The sequence below is a fragment of the Geotrypetes seraphini genome, chromosome 9, assembly GCF_902459505.1.
Source record: "Geotrypetes seraphini chromosome 9, aGeoSer1.1, whole genome shotgun sequence".
Taxonomy (NCBI): domain Eukaryota; kingdom Metazoa; phylum Chordata; class Amphibia; order Gymnophiona; family Dermophiidae; genus Geotrypetes; species Geotrypetes seraphini.
The window spans coordinates 10,559,351-10,578,144 of record NC_047092.1 but is presented as its reverse complement, the minus strand read 5'-3'; the positions used below and the strand labels follow the sequence as shown (position 1 = coordinate 10,578,144).

General features: G+C 43.4%; 1 protein-coding gene across 2 annotated transcripts in view; it reads left to right on the top strand.

Moving 5' to 3' along the window:
* TASOR2 (transcription activation suppressor family member 2) overlaps positions 1–9,761 on the top strand; it is a 128,020-nt gene extending 118,259 nt beyond the window's left edge. For both annotated transcript variants that reach the window (XM_033958322.1, XM_033958324.1), the window contains one exon: positions 8,990–9,761. In XM_033958322.1, coding sequence (XP_033814213.1) covers positions 8,990–8,993 — 4 coding nt within the window. In that variant the 3' untranslated portion in view covers positions 8,994–9,761. The remainder of the gene's footprint in view (positions 1–8,989) is intronic.
* The last annotated feature ends 9,033 nt before the right edge of the window (positions 9,762–18,794 follow it).

Sequence of the window (18,794 nt, the reverse complement as noted above, 5' to 3'; positions counted from 1 at the left end):
GACCCCAGAATAACTGAAGTTTGCCCAAAGAGCAACAAAATAAAGTTAGTCTACAGAGAAAATAAAAGAGGAGGAGGAATTGCCATTATAGCTAGAAACACCATAAACCTAAAAATACAAGACAAAACAACCAACCAATACATGGATTTACTAGCCTGTCAACTTTCAAGCACATCACTTAAAGGAACGCTAACATGCATTCTATGCTACATAACCCCAAGTAACTGGAACACAACTAAACCAATATTTGAAGAATTTATTTATCGAAACTCTCTAACGACAACCTACAACCTACTTCTAGGAGACCTCAACCTCCACCTCAAAAACCAATCCTGCAAAAATGTAGAAACCTTACTAGCATATCTCGAGGCCTTAACATATAAATCTTAGATCCTCAAACCACACACGAAAAAGGACACCAACTAGATATCGCAGCCTACATGTCCCAACAGCCCACGCAACCGGAGATCCAAACATCAAATGGAAATTGGAACCCTTCCCTTTGGTCTGATCACTACACATACTCCTTTGAAATCAATTGGACCAGTAACAAAAGCATTCCAATTACTCAACAAACAACTTACAACTCACGAAAACATATAGATCCCACCACATTCTGGACAAAAACAGACACCATAATCCAAAATTACACACCCAAAGACTTCATCTCACAATGGAACCACCTAAGTACTGCAACCCTGGACAAATTAGCCCCAGAAAAACCCAAAACCCACAGAAAATTAGACAAGTGGTTCGACAACAAACTATTCCAACTCAAAAGACAATGCAGACAACTAAAAAAAAAAAAATGGAGAAAAAGCAGCCAAGAGTCCACAAAAACAGTATGGATAGTAACAAACCAAAAATATAAACAAAAACTGAAAGAAAAAAGAAAGACATACTACTCAAAACAAATAGGAGAAGGACCCCAAGACACAAAAAAGCTATTCCAACTACTAAAAGTTCTCACAGACACCACACCCTACATAGCCAACAGCAACTCCACCCCTCCTTCAGCCACCCTCCTAGCCACATACTTCAAAAACAAGATCGCAAACATCAGAGCCACGTTCAACGGAGCCCCCACACACATAGAGACCTTATTTCCCCCCCACAGAAAAAGAGCCAGTCGCAGCAGATAGAACTTGGTCTCATTTCTCATCCATACAATGGTCAGACTTCAACAATCTATATAATAAATACAGCCACGCAGCCTGCGACCTTAACCATTGCCCCCATACCTACTGAAAACCTCAAGTACATTATTCTATTCCCTGCTTCTACAATGGATACAGTCTTTACTATTAGAGGGTCATTTCCCACAAGAACTCAGCAAAATCATCATACTTCGATATTAAAAGACCCCAAAGGAGCAACGGACCAACCATCCAACTACAGACCCATAGCTTCAATCCCACTGTACATCAAGCTGATGGAAGGCCTCGTAGCCAAAACCTTAACCTCATACCTAGATAAACACAACTTATTCCACCCCACAAGTCTGGCTTCAGAGCCAACTACAGCATGGAGACCCTACTAGGAATACTAATGGACACTGCCAGACAATACCTCTGTACAGGCAAGAAAATCCTGCTCATACAACTAGACCTCTCTGCAGCCTTCGACCTGTTTGATCACGACATTCTCCTACAAACTCTAGACTCCATAGGAATCTCAGACAAGGTACTTTCATGGTTCAAAGGATCACCCATACTATTCAATATATACATAGCCTCCCTCAGCTCTTACCTAGACAAACATGGCATAACCTCATACAGCTATGCAGATGATATCACTATTCTCCTCCCCTTCGACCACCCAGAACCCACCATGACGAGCACAATACACAGAACACTCGAAACAATAGCAACATGGATGACTGAGCACAAATTAAAACTTAACCCTGACAAAACAAACTTCATCCTCCTAGAAAACAATAAAACTCCTACCTTAACAAATCTAGTAATAAACTCGATCTCATACCCTATTCAACCCACACTAAAACTTCTGGGAGTACTAATTGACAGAAGCTGTACCATGCAACCACAAATCAACAAAGTAATAAAAGCATCATTCGTGACCATGAGAAATCTAAGACAAATCCAAAAATTATTTGACAGGAAACAATTCCTACTTTTGGTACAATCTCTTATCCTTGGACTAATAGACTACTGCAACATACTATACCTCCCATGCACAGCAACCATGATAAAACAATTACAAACAATACAAAATACAGCCCTAAGACTCATCTATTCATTGAAAAAATATGACTACATCACAGAAGCATACCATGACTCACACTGGCTCCCAATACAAGCAAGAATATACTTCAAATTCTATTGCCTACTATACAAAGCTGTTAACGGAGAAAGCCCAACCTACTGGAATAACCGACTAACTCAATCCTCCTCAACCAGGCACAGGAGAACCCACTCACTATTCACACACCCACCATCCAAAAATGGCAAGTGAAAAAAACTATATGACAACCTAATAGCCACCAAAGCAGCTAAACTGGACAGACAAATCACTATTATGTTGTCATCGACCACAGACTACAAAACCTTCAAGAAAGATACTAAAACCCTACTCTTCAAAAAATACATAAAACCTATCTAACACGGCCAGTTCCTATCCAAACCCCACCTACCCACTCTATACCCTTAATATATTCTAATATGCTTCTAACTACCCAACTAATGCTAAAATGCCTCTAATTACCCAACATTTACCACCTTAAGATCTCGCCAACTCTTTGGTAATTCTTATGTAACTGTTATGACATCTCTTATGCTATTCCTGTAAACTTTTATGTAATTCCTGAAAACTTTATGTAATCCGCCTTGAACCGCAAGGTATTGGCGGAATAGAAATCACTAATGTAATGTAATTATGAAAACCACACGCCATTTTAGTAGCCTTCCTCTGGACTGACTCCATCCTTTTTATATCTTTTTGAAGGTGCAGCCTCCAGAATTGTACACAATATTCTAAATGAGGTCTCACCAGAGTCTTATAGAGTGGCATCAATACCTCCTTTTTCCTACTGACCATACCTCCCTCTATGCACCCTAGCATCCTTCTAGCTTTTGCCGTCACCTTTTCAACCTGTTTGGCCACTTTAAGATCATCACAGATAATCACACTCGTTCCGCTCTTTCGTCGTGCACATAAGTTCTTCACCCCCTAAACTGTACCGTTCCCTTGGGATTTTGCAGCTCAAATGCATGACCTTGCATTAAATTTTAGCTGCCAGATTTCAGACCATTCTTCAAGTTTCGCCAGGTCTTTCTTCATGTTATTCACACCATCTGATGTGTCTACTCTACTGCAGATTTTGGTATCATCTGCAAAGAGGTAAATCTTACCCGACAACCCTTCAGTAATATCATTTATAAAAACGTTAAAAAAAAACAGGCCCAAGAACAGAACCTTGAGGCACACCACTGGTAACATCCCTTTCATCAGAGCAATCTCCATTGATTAACTACCCTCTTTTGCCTTCCACTCAACCAGTTCCTGACCCAACCTGCCACTTTGGGACCCATCCCGAGGGCACTCAGTTTATTTATTAGACGTCTGTGTGGAACACTGTCAAAGGCTTTGCTAAAATCTAAATACACCACATCAAATGCACATCCTCTATCCAATTCTCTGGTTACCCAGTCAAAGAAATTGATCAGATTTGTCTGACAAGACCTACCTCTAGTGAATCCATGTTACCTCTGGTCCTGTATTCCAGACACTCTGTTTTAAAAGTGTTTCCATTAATTTGCTTACCACAGAAGTCAGTCTTACCCGCCTGTAATTCCCTACTTCTTCCTTACTTCCACTTTTGTGGAGAGGGACCACATCCGCCCTTCTCCAGTCCTCCGCTACCACTCCTAACTCTAGAAACACATTGAAAAGATCAGTCAGCGTAGCTGCCAGAACTTCCCTAAGTTCCTTCAGCACCCTCGGATGTACACCATCTAGCCCCATCACTTTGTCTACCTCTATTTTAGCTAGCTCCTCACGAACACAACTCTCTGAAAATCGATCAGGGTCTATTACTCCTCCATCCCTATTCAAGTTTGTCTTCTGTGGTCCCACTCCTGGCGCTTCAGCCGTGAACACAGAACAGAAATATTTGTTAAGCAATTCGGCCTTTTCTTTATCAGCATCTACATATTCCTCCCCTTCACTTTTGAGTCGAGTCTCACAATGCCACTTTTGTACTTCCTATCACTAATATATCTAAAAAATGTTTTGTCTCCCCGTTTTACGGTGTCAGCTATTTTGTCTTCCATTTGCATTTTTGCTTTCCTGACTACACGACCAGCTTCTCTTAACTTTTCCAGATATTTTTGCCCGTCTTCCTCTTTCTGCGATCTTTTGTAGCTTATGAAAGCTAACCTCTTATTCCTTACCTTCTCAGCTACTACTTTTGAGAACCAAAGCGGCCTTCTTTTCCTCTTGCTTACTTGCCCAACAGAAAAGGTTTGTCGCCCTTACAATTGCTCCTTTCAGTTTTGACCACCGCATTTCCACTCCAGTCGTTCCCATCTAGACAACAATTTCTTGATGTAATCCCCCATCCGAACAAATTAGTTTTTTAAAAGTCTAAAACCTTTGCTTTTGAATGAGCCCTCTCTATACCCATCTTAATATTAAACCATATCGTGCAGTGATCACTGGATGCCAGATGATCACCCACTGTAACATCAAAAACACTTTTCCCGTTTGTAAGCACTAAGTCCAGTATAGAAACATAGAAACATAGAAATAGACGGCAGATAAGGGCCCACGGCCCATCTAGTCTGCCCACCTTAATGTCCCTCCCCTACCTTTGCCCTGTGAAGAGATCCCATGTGCCGATCCCATTTGGCCTTAAAATCAGGCACGCTGCTGGCCTCAATCACCTGTAGTGGAAGACTATTCCAGCGATCAACCACTCTTTCAGTGAAAAAGAATTTCCTGGTATCACCTCGTAGTTTCCCGCCCCTGATTTTCAACGGATGCCCTCTTGTTGTCGTGGGACCCTTGAAAAAGAAGATATCCTCCGCCTCGATGCGGCCCGTAAGATACTTGAACGTCTCGATCATGTCCCCCCTCTCTCTGCGTTCCTCGAGCGAGTATAGCTGTAATTTGTCAAGCCGTTTTTCGTATGGTAGATCCTTGAGTCCCGAGACCATCCGGGTGGCCATTCTTTGCACCGACTCCAGTCTCAGCACATCCTTGCGATAATGCGGCCTCCAGAATTGCACACAGTATTCCAGGTGGGGCCTCACCATGGATCTATACAATGGCATAATGACTTCCGCCTTACGACTGACGAAACCCCTTCGTATGCAGCCCATGATTTGTCTTGCCTTGGACGAAGCCTGCTCCACTTGATTGGCAGACTTCATGTCCTCACTGACGATTACCCCCAAGTCTCGTTCTGCTACCGTTTTTGCTAGGATCTCGCCATTAAGGGTATAAGACTTGCATGGATTCTGGCTGCCCAGGTGCATAACTTTGCATTTTTTGGCATTGAAGTTGAGTTGCCATGTCCTAGACCATCGCTCCAGTAGGAGTAGGTCGTGCATCATGTTGTCGGGCACTGAATCTTCGTCTGTTGTGCATTTGCCCACTACATTACTCAGTTTGGCGTCATCGGCGAATAATGTTATTTTACCTCGAAGCCCTTCTGCCAAGTCTCTTATAAAGATGTTGAATAGGATCCCATCCCGGGTAGGTTACATTACCAACTGCTGGAACAGTTCTTCTTGTAGAGAATCCAGGATCTCCCTATTTCTAGAAGACTCTACAATTTGTAAATTGTCCTTAATGTTCACTCTTTCCCCTCTTATAATTATTATATTTTTTTAACTTTAAATTTTTTTAGCATTGTAAACCGGCTAGATGCACGTCGATGGTCGGTATATTAAAACTAATAAAACTTGAAACTTGACTTACCCCTTTTTTAGATATATTCTGAATGTCTACTATTAAATCTCTGTCCACTTCTTCTGTCTGTGAAGGAGGCCTCTATATCACATCAGTGTAAGTATATTCACCATTCCCTCTTTCCAAATTGATCCACAGTGCCTCTTCCTTGCCCTGCAGATCCTGCAGCTGTGTGGCTTTAATATGATCTTTAACGTATATCGTTACTCCCCTTCCTTTTCTTCCTACCCTGTCTTTCCTGAACAGATTATAGCCCGGTATAACTACATCCCAGTCATGGTTCTCCGTGAACCACGTCTCCATGATCGCCACTATATCCAACTCTTCTTCCATCACAGCTTCTAGATCCAGAATCTTGTTTCCCATACTTCGAGCATTACCCCCTTTTCCCATCTGTGTAGAGGTATTCAGTGATTTACTTGCCTGAGGGCTTATACTCAACTGGGAGCTTTGATCACCATGCCCCATCACTTCTAGTTTAAAGCCCTCTTTAGTAGATTAGCCAGCCTGCTGGCAAAGACACTTCTTCCCTTCTTTGATAGATGCACACAATCCCTGCTCAGCAGCCCATGGAAGATCATCCCATGGTCTAGGAAGCCAAAACACTCTCGACGACACCATCCATGTAGCCACACATTCATCTCCAGGATGCGAGCTTCTCTGCCCTGGCTTTTACCTTCGACAGGGAGGATGGACGAGAATACCACCTGCGCACCCAGACTGCTTCACCTTCTCTCCCAGAGCCACAAAGTCACTTTTGACACGTTCGCAGGGGTACCTGGCAGTATCATTAGTTGATACAGGAAAGAACCTGTAGAGATTTCAACATTTTTAAACAAAAATTCCCTTCCCCCACCCACAGAACCATCACTGTTATAATTAGAGCTGTATCGAATTTTCATATTTGATGCGATTTGGCTTCGAATAATGCCTTCAATACATTATTCATATTCAGGCGAATAGTAATTTAAGAATGAATATGAATAATCTCTGGCTTTACTGTGATAAATTCTAGTGAAAGAAACATTTGATCTCCGATTTCACATTGCTGCTTTTATTTCTTATACTAAAGCTCAGTGCCTATTATTTGTATTCAGCCGAATAGTAAAATATGGCATTTGGTATAACTCTGAAAGTAACCCTCCCCTCCCCTCTTCCTATGAGACTCAGTTGGCATTTTTGACAATGTGATACTTGCAGGCATGGTAGATGGGATTAGTCTCTGGCTTAGCCTATCTTCTTGATAAACAATCCAGGCTGGACGCTTAATGTATGTGAATTCTGTGCAGAAGCATTTAGGGTCTATCTGTATCAACATTCCAGAGTCAGATTGATATAATGTCCCATAGGCGTTTGCCGACGTTGGTTAGGCCAACCGAAAATGCTGACTGCTAGCAATGCTAGGCTGACAATCTCCACATGCAGGAAACTGTTTAATGGCAGTTTCTAAAGAAATAAAATTAAGTTGCGGCTACTATGCATAAAATTCTCCTAGGAATAATTCTGAAAAAACCCAGAAAGCTCTTGGGTTTTTTCCTCCCTAAGGCATCACCTCCTAGTGTTGTAGGCAGTGTCCTGCATCTGACTTCACAGTGAGATTGCATAAATAGTAGGGAGAAAAACAGAAGTTTCCTTTACAATCTAATCCAGGGGTGTCAAAGTCCCTCCTCGAGGGCTGCAATCCAGTCGGGTTTTCAGGATTTCTGATCTATTAGCATACAATGAAAGCAATGCATGCAAATAGATCTCATGCATATTCATTGGGGAAATCCTGAAAACCCGACTGGATTGCGGCCCTCGAGGAGGGACTTTGACACCACTGATCTAATCTAATCTGAGTTGCACTATGTCCCAAACAGATTCAAGGCAATTTACAGGTTGAAATGATGGGAATACAAATTCATACTGAACATTGCAAACAAAATAGCAGAAGAAACAGATAAGAATTGTTCCATTATTTGATACACTGGTCTCCTAGCTTGCAGTACTGCTTAGAGAATAACATGGTGACAGAATTTGTCACCGTCCCCGCGGGAAACCATCCCATTGCTATTCTTTAAGGAGAGAGGGAAGAATCAGAGTCTGAATGGGCCCAGCCACTGACCCTCAAGCCTTGCATTGAAGAATGCTGGTGTAGAAGGACTGAGGTTGAGACAGGCACTAAGGAATGGCAGTGTCTGGTATCCAGAGCTGATATTGTGATGTCATAATGTCTCATTCCACCAATGCCTAAGAGCCAGCCTCATCAGTGATGTCACAATGGGCTCATTATCCTATACTTAGCTCACATAAGAATCAGAGTATGAATGGGCCCATCCATTGACCCTCAAGCCTTGCATTGAATAATGCTGGTGTAGAAGGACTGAGTCTGAGATAGACACTAAAGAATGACACGGGATGGTTTCCCCCAGTTATCTGCGGGGACAGAGACGATGGGAATGCAGGCAGGACTGATCTCTGCTAGTACACAAGAGATAATGAGGGATTAGACTCGGGGTGGTGTACTTTTCTGTCCCTAAACTCTTCCTTTAAAAAGGGTTGGAATAAAACGTTTATCAGGGTGGGATTCTGTTAATTTCAGATCTCTTTGGTGAACATTCCATTTGCTCAGGCCCTAATACCTTGCATATAATTTAAGAAAACATGGGGCCACATGGCCTTCTTTGCTTTCCATCTTGTGAGGCCCGACTTTAGTACAAGAAGAGGCGGTCGGAGCATACCACAAGTGATTTCCGGCGCTCCGGCTGCCCTCTCCAGTCATTCGCGGGATCCTCAGACTGCCAAGCCAGTAACCTAACTCAGACTGGCTGCAATCCTCATTAATCCCAATTGCTTGATCTCATAGTATTCTTATTCTTTATGGGGTCCTTTTACTAAGGCGCGTTAAAAATGAGCACACGCATCCATTCTATCTAAATTGGCTACGCATCCATTTATCGGGCTGGGAAAGACTTTTTCCTTTGGAGCTTAGGTGCATAATATTTCTCCTCCAACTACAAGGAATTGGTGTAGTGCTTTAACAAATGAATCTCTCTCTCTCTCTCTCTCACTGTAGGTGATGGAATCAGAATGCACTAGCTGTGGTGAAATGGAGCTTGTTCTAAAGAGCACAAGAGAGAAAGTGAAGCTCCAGGACCTCACTTTTGATCTGTGCAAAGATCCCTTCAATTTAGGGATCTGGAGACTGATGAACTTGGATACACATCTGTATTCTCATGAATAAGCTTTCATTTTTTACTATAATAATAATTATTATTATTGTTTTTAACTTTCATAGTTTTCCCTAACTTTTTTTTAAGATTATTTATTGTATATAAAGTTGTAAGTTATTTGTTTCATGGAAACCCCAACCCTCACCCCACAAAATACTGCCTAGCAGTTCAGTGCAAAATTGAAATGAAATAGGAATTTTTCAGTTTACATTGAAATTAAAGTGTAAATTTGATTGAACTATTACTTTTAACATGTGTGGGATTTTGATGGAGTTTTTTTACTTTTTTTTTTTGGGGGGGGGGTTCATTCTCCATGTAAATAGTATACAGAAGGCATTTAAATGTGTACTGGATTGTAATTCTCTTCCCACGACAGTTGCTTACTGGATTTATAAAATCAAACCTGTTACACAGGCAACACTATACGCTCTGCCACTCAGAGTCACTTTATGGTTATATTAATCTCTTTAGTTTGTGCTCATTGGTGTATTATGATATGTACAGCACTTTTGTAAATAGTGTTTAGAAGGTAGAAACATTAAGCATTTACAATATTACAAAAAAAAAAAAAAAAATCAAACCTTTCTGCACGACTGACCACCGTCATGTCTAGCAGGAAGATATGTTGGGCCTCTTGACATCCATGATCTATTTTGAGATTTCATAACTTTTTAAATAAATTGTATGAAAGATGCATAACTGTGTGGCAAATTTTGTGTAACGTTCGAGAATGAAAGTTTCTAGCAATCGCCATCTTCCTGCGTTTCTTCAGCATGGACACTCAGACTTAGGGTTACCAGATTTTCTGTTTGGAAAATCCAGACCCCCCTAGACCAGGGGTCTCAAAGTCCCTCCTTGAGGGCCGCAATCCAGTCGGATTTTCAGGATTTCCCCAATGAATATGCATTGAAAGCAGTGCATGCACATAGATCTCATGCATATTCATTGGGGAAATCCTGAAAACCCGACTGGATTGCGGCCCTCGAGGAGGGACTTTGAGACCCCTGCCCTAGACCCACCCCCAGGCCTGCCCAGTTCCACCCATCCCCGCTCCTGCATGACTGTGATTTGTTCCAAGCTTTTCAAAACCCAAAGTGCCAGGTTTTGAAAAGCTGTCCGGACCCCCTGGACATGTCCTCAAAAGGAGAACAACAGGTCTGGGGAAATCCAGACGTCTGGTAACCCTACTCCTACTGTACCAAGGAGCTGGTTCTTATAGGATCTACTACTTATCACATATATATGGCTAAAAGGCATATGCAGCGCTATATAGATAGTCCCTGCTCAGAAGAGCTTACAATCTAACTTGGGCACAGACACGATTTTTGTACGGTTTTGCAATTGAACAATCAAAACTCCACTTTCCCTTACACTCGCCTCTTTTTTAAAAACATAAGAAATGCCATATTCAGTCACCTTCTAGGTCCACTCATCTCTGACAGTAGCCAAGCTAGCTCCTACGCTTTAGAATGCCATGCTTACTCAATTACGTGAGGAAACCGTACTAGAACGATTTAAATCTAAGCTAAAAACTTCATTCAACGATGCTCTTTTATAGATTTTGCTTACTAATTTTTATTTCAGATGGGTCCCACCCCTTTTGCTTTCACCTTTTATCTTCCTTCTCTCCCTATACCTCATGTATGTCCATGTGTCTTGTTAAATGTATCCCAAATTATTTTAACAATTACGCCGCTTAGAAAACTGATGAGCGGATTATCAAATTTTAAAGAAAACCTAGAAAACTTGAATGCCACAGGCTCACGAAGACTGGGCCCAACCCTTGCTCCTACTGAAGGATAAGCAGCAGTTTTCCCAAATCTACATGACTACCGTATTTTCACGCATATAACGCACATATGTGTATAACACGCATATGCGTATAGCGCGCGGGTCCAAACAATTTGTGTAAAAAAATTTTTTTATATAGCACGCACACACGTATACCGCACATGCTGCTATAACCTCCTCCCGCCACTCCCTCTTCTGGCCAGCGAACCGGCATCCTCCCCCCCGCTCGTGTCACCCCCTCTCCCCCGCGATCCTATATTCCCCCAGCACTGCAAAGACATCGGTCGCTTACCCAATTGGGCACCGGCACCAGCACCAATGCACAGGACATGCCAGTGCCAGTGCCTGAAGATCCTCCCGCATTGGGCTGGGCTGGGCTGGGCGGTGCGAGGGAGATCCTCCCTCTTCCCTGTGCCGGACTGGACTGGGCTTTGAGCATTTGCGCATGCTCAAAGCCTTCTGGTCTCGCTCTCTCCGAGATTCGAATCTGAGAATCTCGGAGAGAGCGAGACCAGAAGGCTTTGAGCATGCGCAAATGTTCAAAGCCCAGTCCAATGAGGGAGGATCTTCGGGCACTGGCACTGGCACGTCCTGTGCATTGGTGCTGGTGCCGGTGCCCAATCGGGTAAGTGACCGATGTCTTTGCGGTGCTGGGGGAATGTAGGATCGCGGGGGAGAGGGGGTGACACTAGCGGGGGGGAGGATGCCGGTTCGCAGGGGGGATGCCGGATTGCACTGAAAAAAAAAATTTGTATAATGCGCTCACACATATAACACGCATGGTTATACTCGGTTTGTAAAATCAGGTATAACGCGCGCGTTATATGCGTGAAAATACGGTAATGATGATTTATGTCTTTTCCTGTGGGAATGTCTAACCCTATCTATGCCAACTGCTTTCACATTCTTTGGTAATAGATTCTACAGATTGTGTACCAAGTGAGAAAAAAATGTTTATTAAGTCTTTTTGTTAGTTTTAGGGCTGACTGAACTTCAGTTTCAACTTTGGTGCCAAAACTATCCCAAAGTCCACATTTGGCCTTGTTTTGGTTTTAGATAAAAATGCCAGTGCATTTTCAGCTGGATCCAAAGCATTTGGTACTGTACTCCCTGTCTTTTCTCTTCCCTCTCAAACCAAAGGAGCTCAGGTTCCTTCCTCCCCCCACCAGTCCCAGTGTACCATACCACGGTGGTGCTTCACTGGCTGTTAGGGGGTATGTGTAATCCCTAGTCACTCCTGCCTATGCTGTCTGTACAGTCAAAATGGCTACTATGACTTCCAGCAGCAGTCTGAAGGTAGGGTCACCATGTTTGTGAAGACAAAAAAGAGGATACATGGCTCCGCCCCACTCTTTTAGTGCTTCTCTCCCTCCTCCTAAGCCCCCTCTCCTGTCGGTGCTGCTTTCTCTCCCTTCAACCCCCTCCCCCCCATGGGTGCCACTCTCAGCAACTTCCTGTTTCCACATAGGCAGGCAGCAGGCTCACATCAATGATGTTGCCTGAAATTGCAACGCTGGAGCCCGCAGGAGGTAGGTAGGTGGGAGACAGGGGAGAGCTATAACAGACTCTGGGTTGGGGGGGGGGGGGGGCTGGAAAGAATGAGTCCCCCAGGAAATTGTTCTGACACCCGGACAGCCCTCCAAAAAGATTGCCTCATGCCGTTTGTCTCTTCCCTCCCTTCTAGCATTATCCTACTTCATGCTCTTTTCACCAGCCCTCTCTCCTTTCAAAAATGCTTCTTCAGCCCTCCTTCCATGCTGTTTTTAACAGCTCTCATCCCTCCCCTCCTGCTGTTGATTCCTCAGATCATGAAACTGCTTTTTCAGCCACTTTTACAGACCTCTTCCCACCTCCAGTGTTGCTAACTTCCCTTGCTGCTACTACCATGTTTCCCCAAAAATAAGCCCTAGTCCCTGGATTTGCCAGCAGCAGCACTTCCCCTCGCCCCCTGCTGACCCACCTTTCCATCGCTCCCTCCCATCTGAACCCCTCCAACCACGCGACCTACATACCTCCCTCCAAAGAACAGCGCCAGCAACACTCTTAACAGGCTGCTTTGCGGCTTTCTCCCACCAGGGCATTCCCTTTGCTGCATCACTGATGATGTCATCAGCAACGCAGCACATGGAAGGCCCTGGTGGGAGAAGGCTGCCGACACTGCTCTTTGGAGGGGAGGTATGTAGGTCTCACGGGTTGCAGGGTTCGGTTACATAGCAGGGGCTGGGCAAGGGTTCTGCTGCACGAGGAATGGAAGGGATGGAAAGATGCTGCACATGTGGGTGAGAGAAAGGAAAGGAATAACTGGGGTAGAGGAGAAGGCAGAGATGATCATTGTACATGAAAAAAATAAGACCTAGTGTGTTTTTTGGGTCTAAAATTAATATGACACTTATTTTTGGAGAAATACGGTACTGTTTTTCCAGCCCCTCCCCAAATGTTGCTCGAACCTTCACTTGCTGCTAAAGTCATTCCAGCCTAGAAGCTTTTATTTCCCAAGCATGCCCTGATGAAAAAATTTTACTCAGGGAACTGAAATTTCACATTGCGTAGCTGATTTAATTTGCTTTTCTAACTTCTACTGTCATTTCTTTGTCCATTGTTCAATCTTGGCCAGATGGACTGTGGTTCATAAAGCATTGCCAGACCAGGATAGACAGGTCATCAAGCAGTAGATCCTGTTTCCAACAATGATTAATTCATTATGAATACCTGGCATGATCCAAATGGGTAAAATAGATCTCCTGCTACTTCTCACAGGAAACAGCAGTGGATTTTCTACCACAATGATGGTTTATGGACTCTAAACTTTATTACACTTCACCCCTTTACTACATACATGGTCAATGGAAATCACTCTTGAGGAAAGGGACGTTACCAGTGGTATGCCTCAAGGTTCAGTTCTTGGGCCTGTTCTTTTTAACATTTTTGTAAGTAATATTGCTGAATGGCTGTCAGGTAAGATTTGCCTCTGCAGATAATACCAAAATCTGCAATAGAGTAGACATCCTGGATGGTGTGAACAACATGGAGAAAGACCTAGCAAAGCTTGAAGAATGGTCTGAAATTTGGCAGCTAAGATTTAATGCTAAGAAATGCAAGGTCCTTCATTTGGGCTGCAAAACCATGAAGGAACGGTACAGTTTATAGGGTGCACGAAAGAGGAGTAGGACTTGGGACTTAAGGTGGCCAAGCAGGTTGACTAGGTGATGGCAAAAGCTAAAATGATGCTAGGGTATATCAGGAAATGTATGGCCAGTAGGAAAAATGAGGTATTGATGCCCCTGTATAAGACTGGTGAGATCTCATTTAGACTATTATGTACAATTCTGGAGATTTCATCTTCAAAAAGATATAAACAGGATGGAGTCGATCCAGAGGAAGGCTACCAAAATGGTGTGTGCTCTTCATCATACGGCGTATGGGGATAGACTTCAATCTGTATACTTTGGAGGCCATGCGGGAGAGAGGAGATATGATAGAGACATTTAAATACTTATGTGGCATAAATGCATGAAGCAAGTCTCTTTCATTTAAAAGGAAGCTCCAGAATGAGAGGACTTAGAATGAAGTTAAGAGGTGATAGGCTCAGGAGTACTCTATGGGAATATTTTTTTACAGAAAGAGCGTTAGCTGCATAGAATAGTTTCCTGGTAGAGGTGCTGGAGACAAGAAAGCATAGGACAGGCACATGGGATCTTTTAGCAAAAAGAGAAAACAGTGGATAGACCGTTTGGCCTTATGTTTCTATGATCCGACACTGGATATCTGAACTTTGGCAACCAGCTCAGCTTTATCCACACCTTTGAAGAAAATGTTACAGATTGGTAAGGCAAAGACTGCCCTGGCTTAAATCAAATGTAATGTTCAGTAGTGCTGCTCAATTCAGGGATCAAAATCAGATTTGTAATTTTTTTTCCAAAATGTCCTGGTGGGTTTATTTTGAAGCCTCTTCACCCACCCCACTCTGGTGCTGTGGTATATTAAAAAAAGACTAACACCGGCTCTGGCAGGATACACATTTCAAATCTGACATATTGTAATCACAAAATAGAAAATAAAATTATTTTTTTCTACCTTTTGTGGTCTGGTCATTTTATTATTCAAAGCATGTTGGTCCCAGGCTCTGGTTTCCATTTGTTTTCTGTTAACTTGATCGACAGGGTCGCCTACCCATTGGACATTTTCTTCTTTCTCTGTGCTCACCATCCAGCTTCCATCTCTGTACCTTCTTTTCCACTGCCATAGCCAATATTTCTGTTTCTTTACCACTGTCTACCGTCTCTCTCCCTGCCTTGTGCCCTAGGGTCAAACCCCTGTTCCTCCCTTCCCTTATCTTGTGCAACATTTCTTTCTCTCCCTGCCCTCCACCCATGTCTAACATGTCTCCCTTCGCCATAGGGAGGATTTCTACCTTTATTGCATCTCTCCCTCTCCTCCACCTCATGTCCAACAATTTTTGCTCTCTTGCTCCCCATGTGCAACTTTTTATCCCTCCTATCCCCCCATGCAGCATCTCCGATCTGATCTCCCACCCTCACCATGAGATCCACCATATAGGCCTCCCAAGGCAGCAGCAGCGGTAGCTGATGGGAAGAGGCAGCACTCTGAACGGGCTGCTTCTGGCCTACGCCACCAAGGCTTTCCTCTGCTGCATCATCAATGATGTAGCAGAAGGAAGGCCCTGCTGGGGCAGGCCAGGAGCAGCCACCACCACCGCTGCTGTAGGAGATCTGGGGGTGTCTGATTTTTATTTTTTTTTTAGGTGAATTGGGCAGCACTAATGTGTAGTATTGCTTTGTCTGACACCGACCAGTCTAATTTGTTGATCACCCTGTCCCCCCCCCCCCAAACAAACATCCTTTCAAAGGCTTTCATCTCTTTGTATTTTGAGTTGCCCTCTCTTTTAAGAGAGAATGGCACTGTCATTCAGATCCTTCTAAAAGCCTCATTTACCTCCCTTTTTAATCACATCACCCTGTGACACTAACGGCCTCTCTTACAAAGCTGCGCAGCAAAAGCCCTGAAGCCCTTTAAATCTCCATGGGCTTCAGGGCCGCTAGCGCAGTTTTGTAAAAGAGACCGTAAGAGAGGGAATGTAAACTCAGGACCCTATTTGTAAGATATGCTATTTTAGGATCTGAGCTTCCGCAGACTTAAACACACTTTCTTTTTTTTTTTTTTAATAGCTATAAATTCTCTGAAGGACACATTATAATCAGTTTAAACAAAGTAAATGCTAAATTATGCTTATTGAACAAGGTACTGAAATTGCCTTTAATTCCCAAGTTTCCATCTTCTGCGGCTGAATATAATTTCTTAGGAGGTAAAAATACACATCAGTATTTTCCTCACCAGTTCAGGATATTTTTCTCCAGTCACACATGGTATTTCTAGCTATAAAGACCAAGTCCATCAAGCCCAGTAGCCCATTCTCATGGCCGATCCAGGTCACTAGTACCTGGCTAAAACCCAAAGAGTAGCAACATTCCATGCAAGCAGTGGCTTCCCCCATGTCTTTCTCAATAACAGACTATGGACTTTTCCTCCAGGAACTTGTCCAAACCCTTCTTAAAACCAGCTATGGTGTGCTATCTGCTCCATGCGTTCCAGAGCTTTACTATTCTTCGAGTGAAAATTTTTTTCCTCCTATTGGTTTTAAGAGTATTTCCCTGTAACTTCATCGAGTGTCCCCTAGTCTTTGTCATTTTTGATGGAGTGAAAAATTGATCCACTTGTACCTGTTCTACTCCACTCAGGATTTTGTAGATTTCAATTTTATCTCCCGTCAGCTGTCTCTTTTCCAAGCTGAAGAGCCCTGACCTCATGCGAGAGGAGTTCCATCCCCTTTATCATCTTGGTTGCTCTTCTTTGAACCTTTTCTAGCACTGCTATATCTTTCTTGACATAAGGAGACTAGAATTGAACGCAATACTCCAGATGAGGTTACACCATGGAGCGATACAGGGGCATTATGACATTCTTAGTCTTGTTAACCATCCCTTTTTTTAATAATTCCTAGTATCCTGTTTGCTTTTTTTGGCCGCCAACATCACTTCCTAGGCATGGGTCCATGAAGTGACATCAAAGAAAGAGCTGGCACTGGTGTGGCAGCATCTTGGGGGTTGCAGCTTACACCAGGAATGTTACAGAGCTACAAGGGAAGGGAAGCAGCATGCACATAGCAGGAGGGGAGGGACAGAGAAATCACCACCCCAGGCCTCTCTCACCCTCACTACAACCAGGTATCACCATTCCATTAGTCTCCTCCCACCACATCAGAGACCTCATTGTTTTTCCTGTAAGATCTGTGCACCAAGTCTGCACAGCTGGAGTGACTGCACCTGAGGCAGTGTCTCGCATGTCTGTGCATGGGCAAAGGCCCTCCAGACGGGCCCTGAGCCACCAGTGAGGGGTGCTGGTAGGGAAGAGGCACCGGTTGATTACTAGACAATGACACGGTGACAAAACTCATCACCGTTCCCGTCCCCACGGATAATCGCAGGAAATAATCCCATGTCATTTTCTAGTGTCTATTTCAATCTCAATCCTTCTACACCAGCATTCTTCAAAGCAAAGCTTGCGGGTCAGTGGTTGTGGCCATTCATACTCTGATTCTTCCCTCTCTCCTTAAAGAATGACATGAAGATGGTTTCCCGCGGGGACGGGAACAGTGATGAATTTTGTCACCGTGTCATTCTCTATTGATTACTTACAGGATGTGCCTCTCACTGTGAGAGGCACATCCTGTAAGCAGGAAGCGCCTCTCACTGTGAGAGGCACATCCTGTAAGCAGGAAGCTGGCCCCACACCTGAAAGCTCAGGAGGCAGAGTTTGCAATACACTGACCTAAGGTCACAATGTCAGTATAGTGGGTAAACAGCAGTTCCCACACTGCACCATGAGTGTAAAGTTGTAATCTTTCTATGCTTGGTGTCCCAGTCCTGCTTTTCTTTGGAAAACTCAGTGATTTTTACAGGTACATGAGCTTCTCGTGCCACTGGGGTTTACGCACATCTATGAAGTTGAAAGCTACGCTGTTGGTAATTTCACTACCCACAAGGCCTCCTAAGGTGGCCAGGTTTCAGTAGAGATGTCAGCCTAGCGCTGTACCAGCCATCAGGGCAGTGTTGGAGGCAGAGGATCACGTTTGAGGTGAGAACATCAAATTTATAGTGTGTAGAAAAAAGGCCTGGCAATCTACTTCTGTATTCTGCCACAACAACTTGATATCAAGTTGCCAGGACTCAAACACGAGTTACTGGTACCTAAAAACTACATTTTTTTTTAATGCAGCATCTGCTGGAGTCCAAGAAATACTGAGCAACTGAAGGTAGTACCAGCTTCTCATAAGGGAACTAGAACCCCATCAAAATACATGGTCAGAGCTTCAGGAGGGAAACAGAATACAACCTCGCAGCTGGCCTAGACAGTAAATAGCTCTAGAAATAGACGGAACAGGTTTATCACATCTCCCCCATCTTTGTTCTTTTTCATTCCTTTGGCTTGTAGGGGTCCCGCAAGACTCCATTTTGAGTCTACTTCTTTTTAATATTTTCTTGTCACCTTAATTCAGAATCATAATATTAAGGCATTTGTACAGATGACATTTTACATATTTTCCCCATTTCCCCATTTAATTTAGACTTGAGGGCACTTCAGAATTGTCCTTCTGCAATAGCAAAATGGCCATCATTGAATGAACATGTTGGATTTCTAGAATGCTTTATCAACTCAAAAAAATTAGATTGGAGACTGACTTTACACCTGTTAATTTGTTTCATTAGCTAGGTGTTATATTTGATTCTTTATTGTCTTTTGATACACAGCTCCCAGGTAAAAGGATGTTATTGGCTAAGG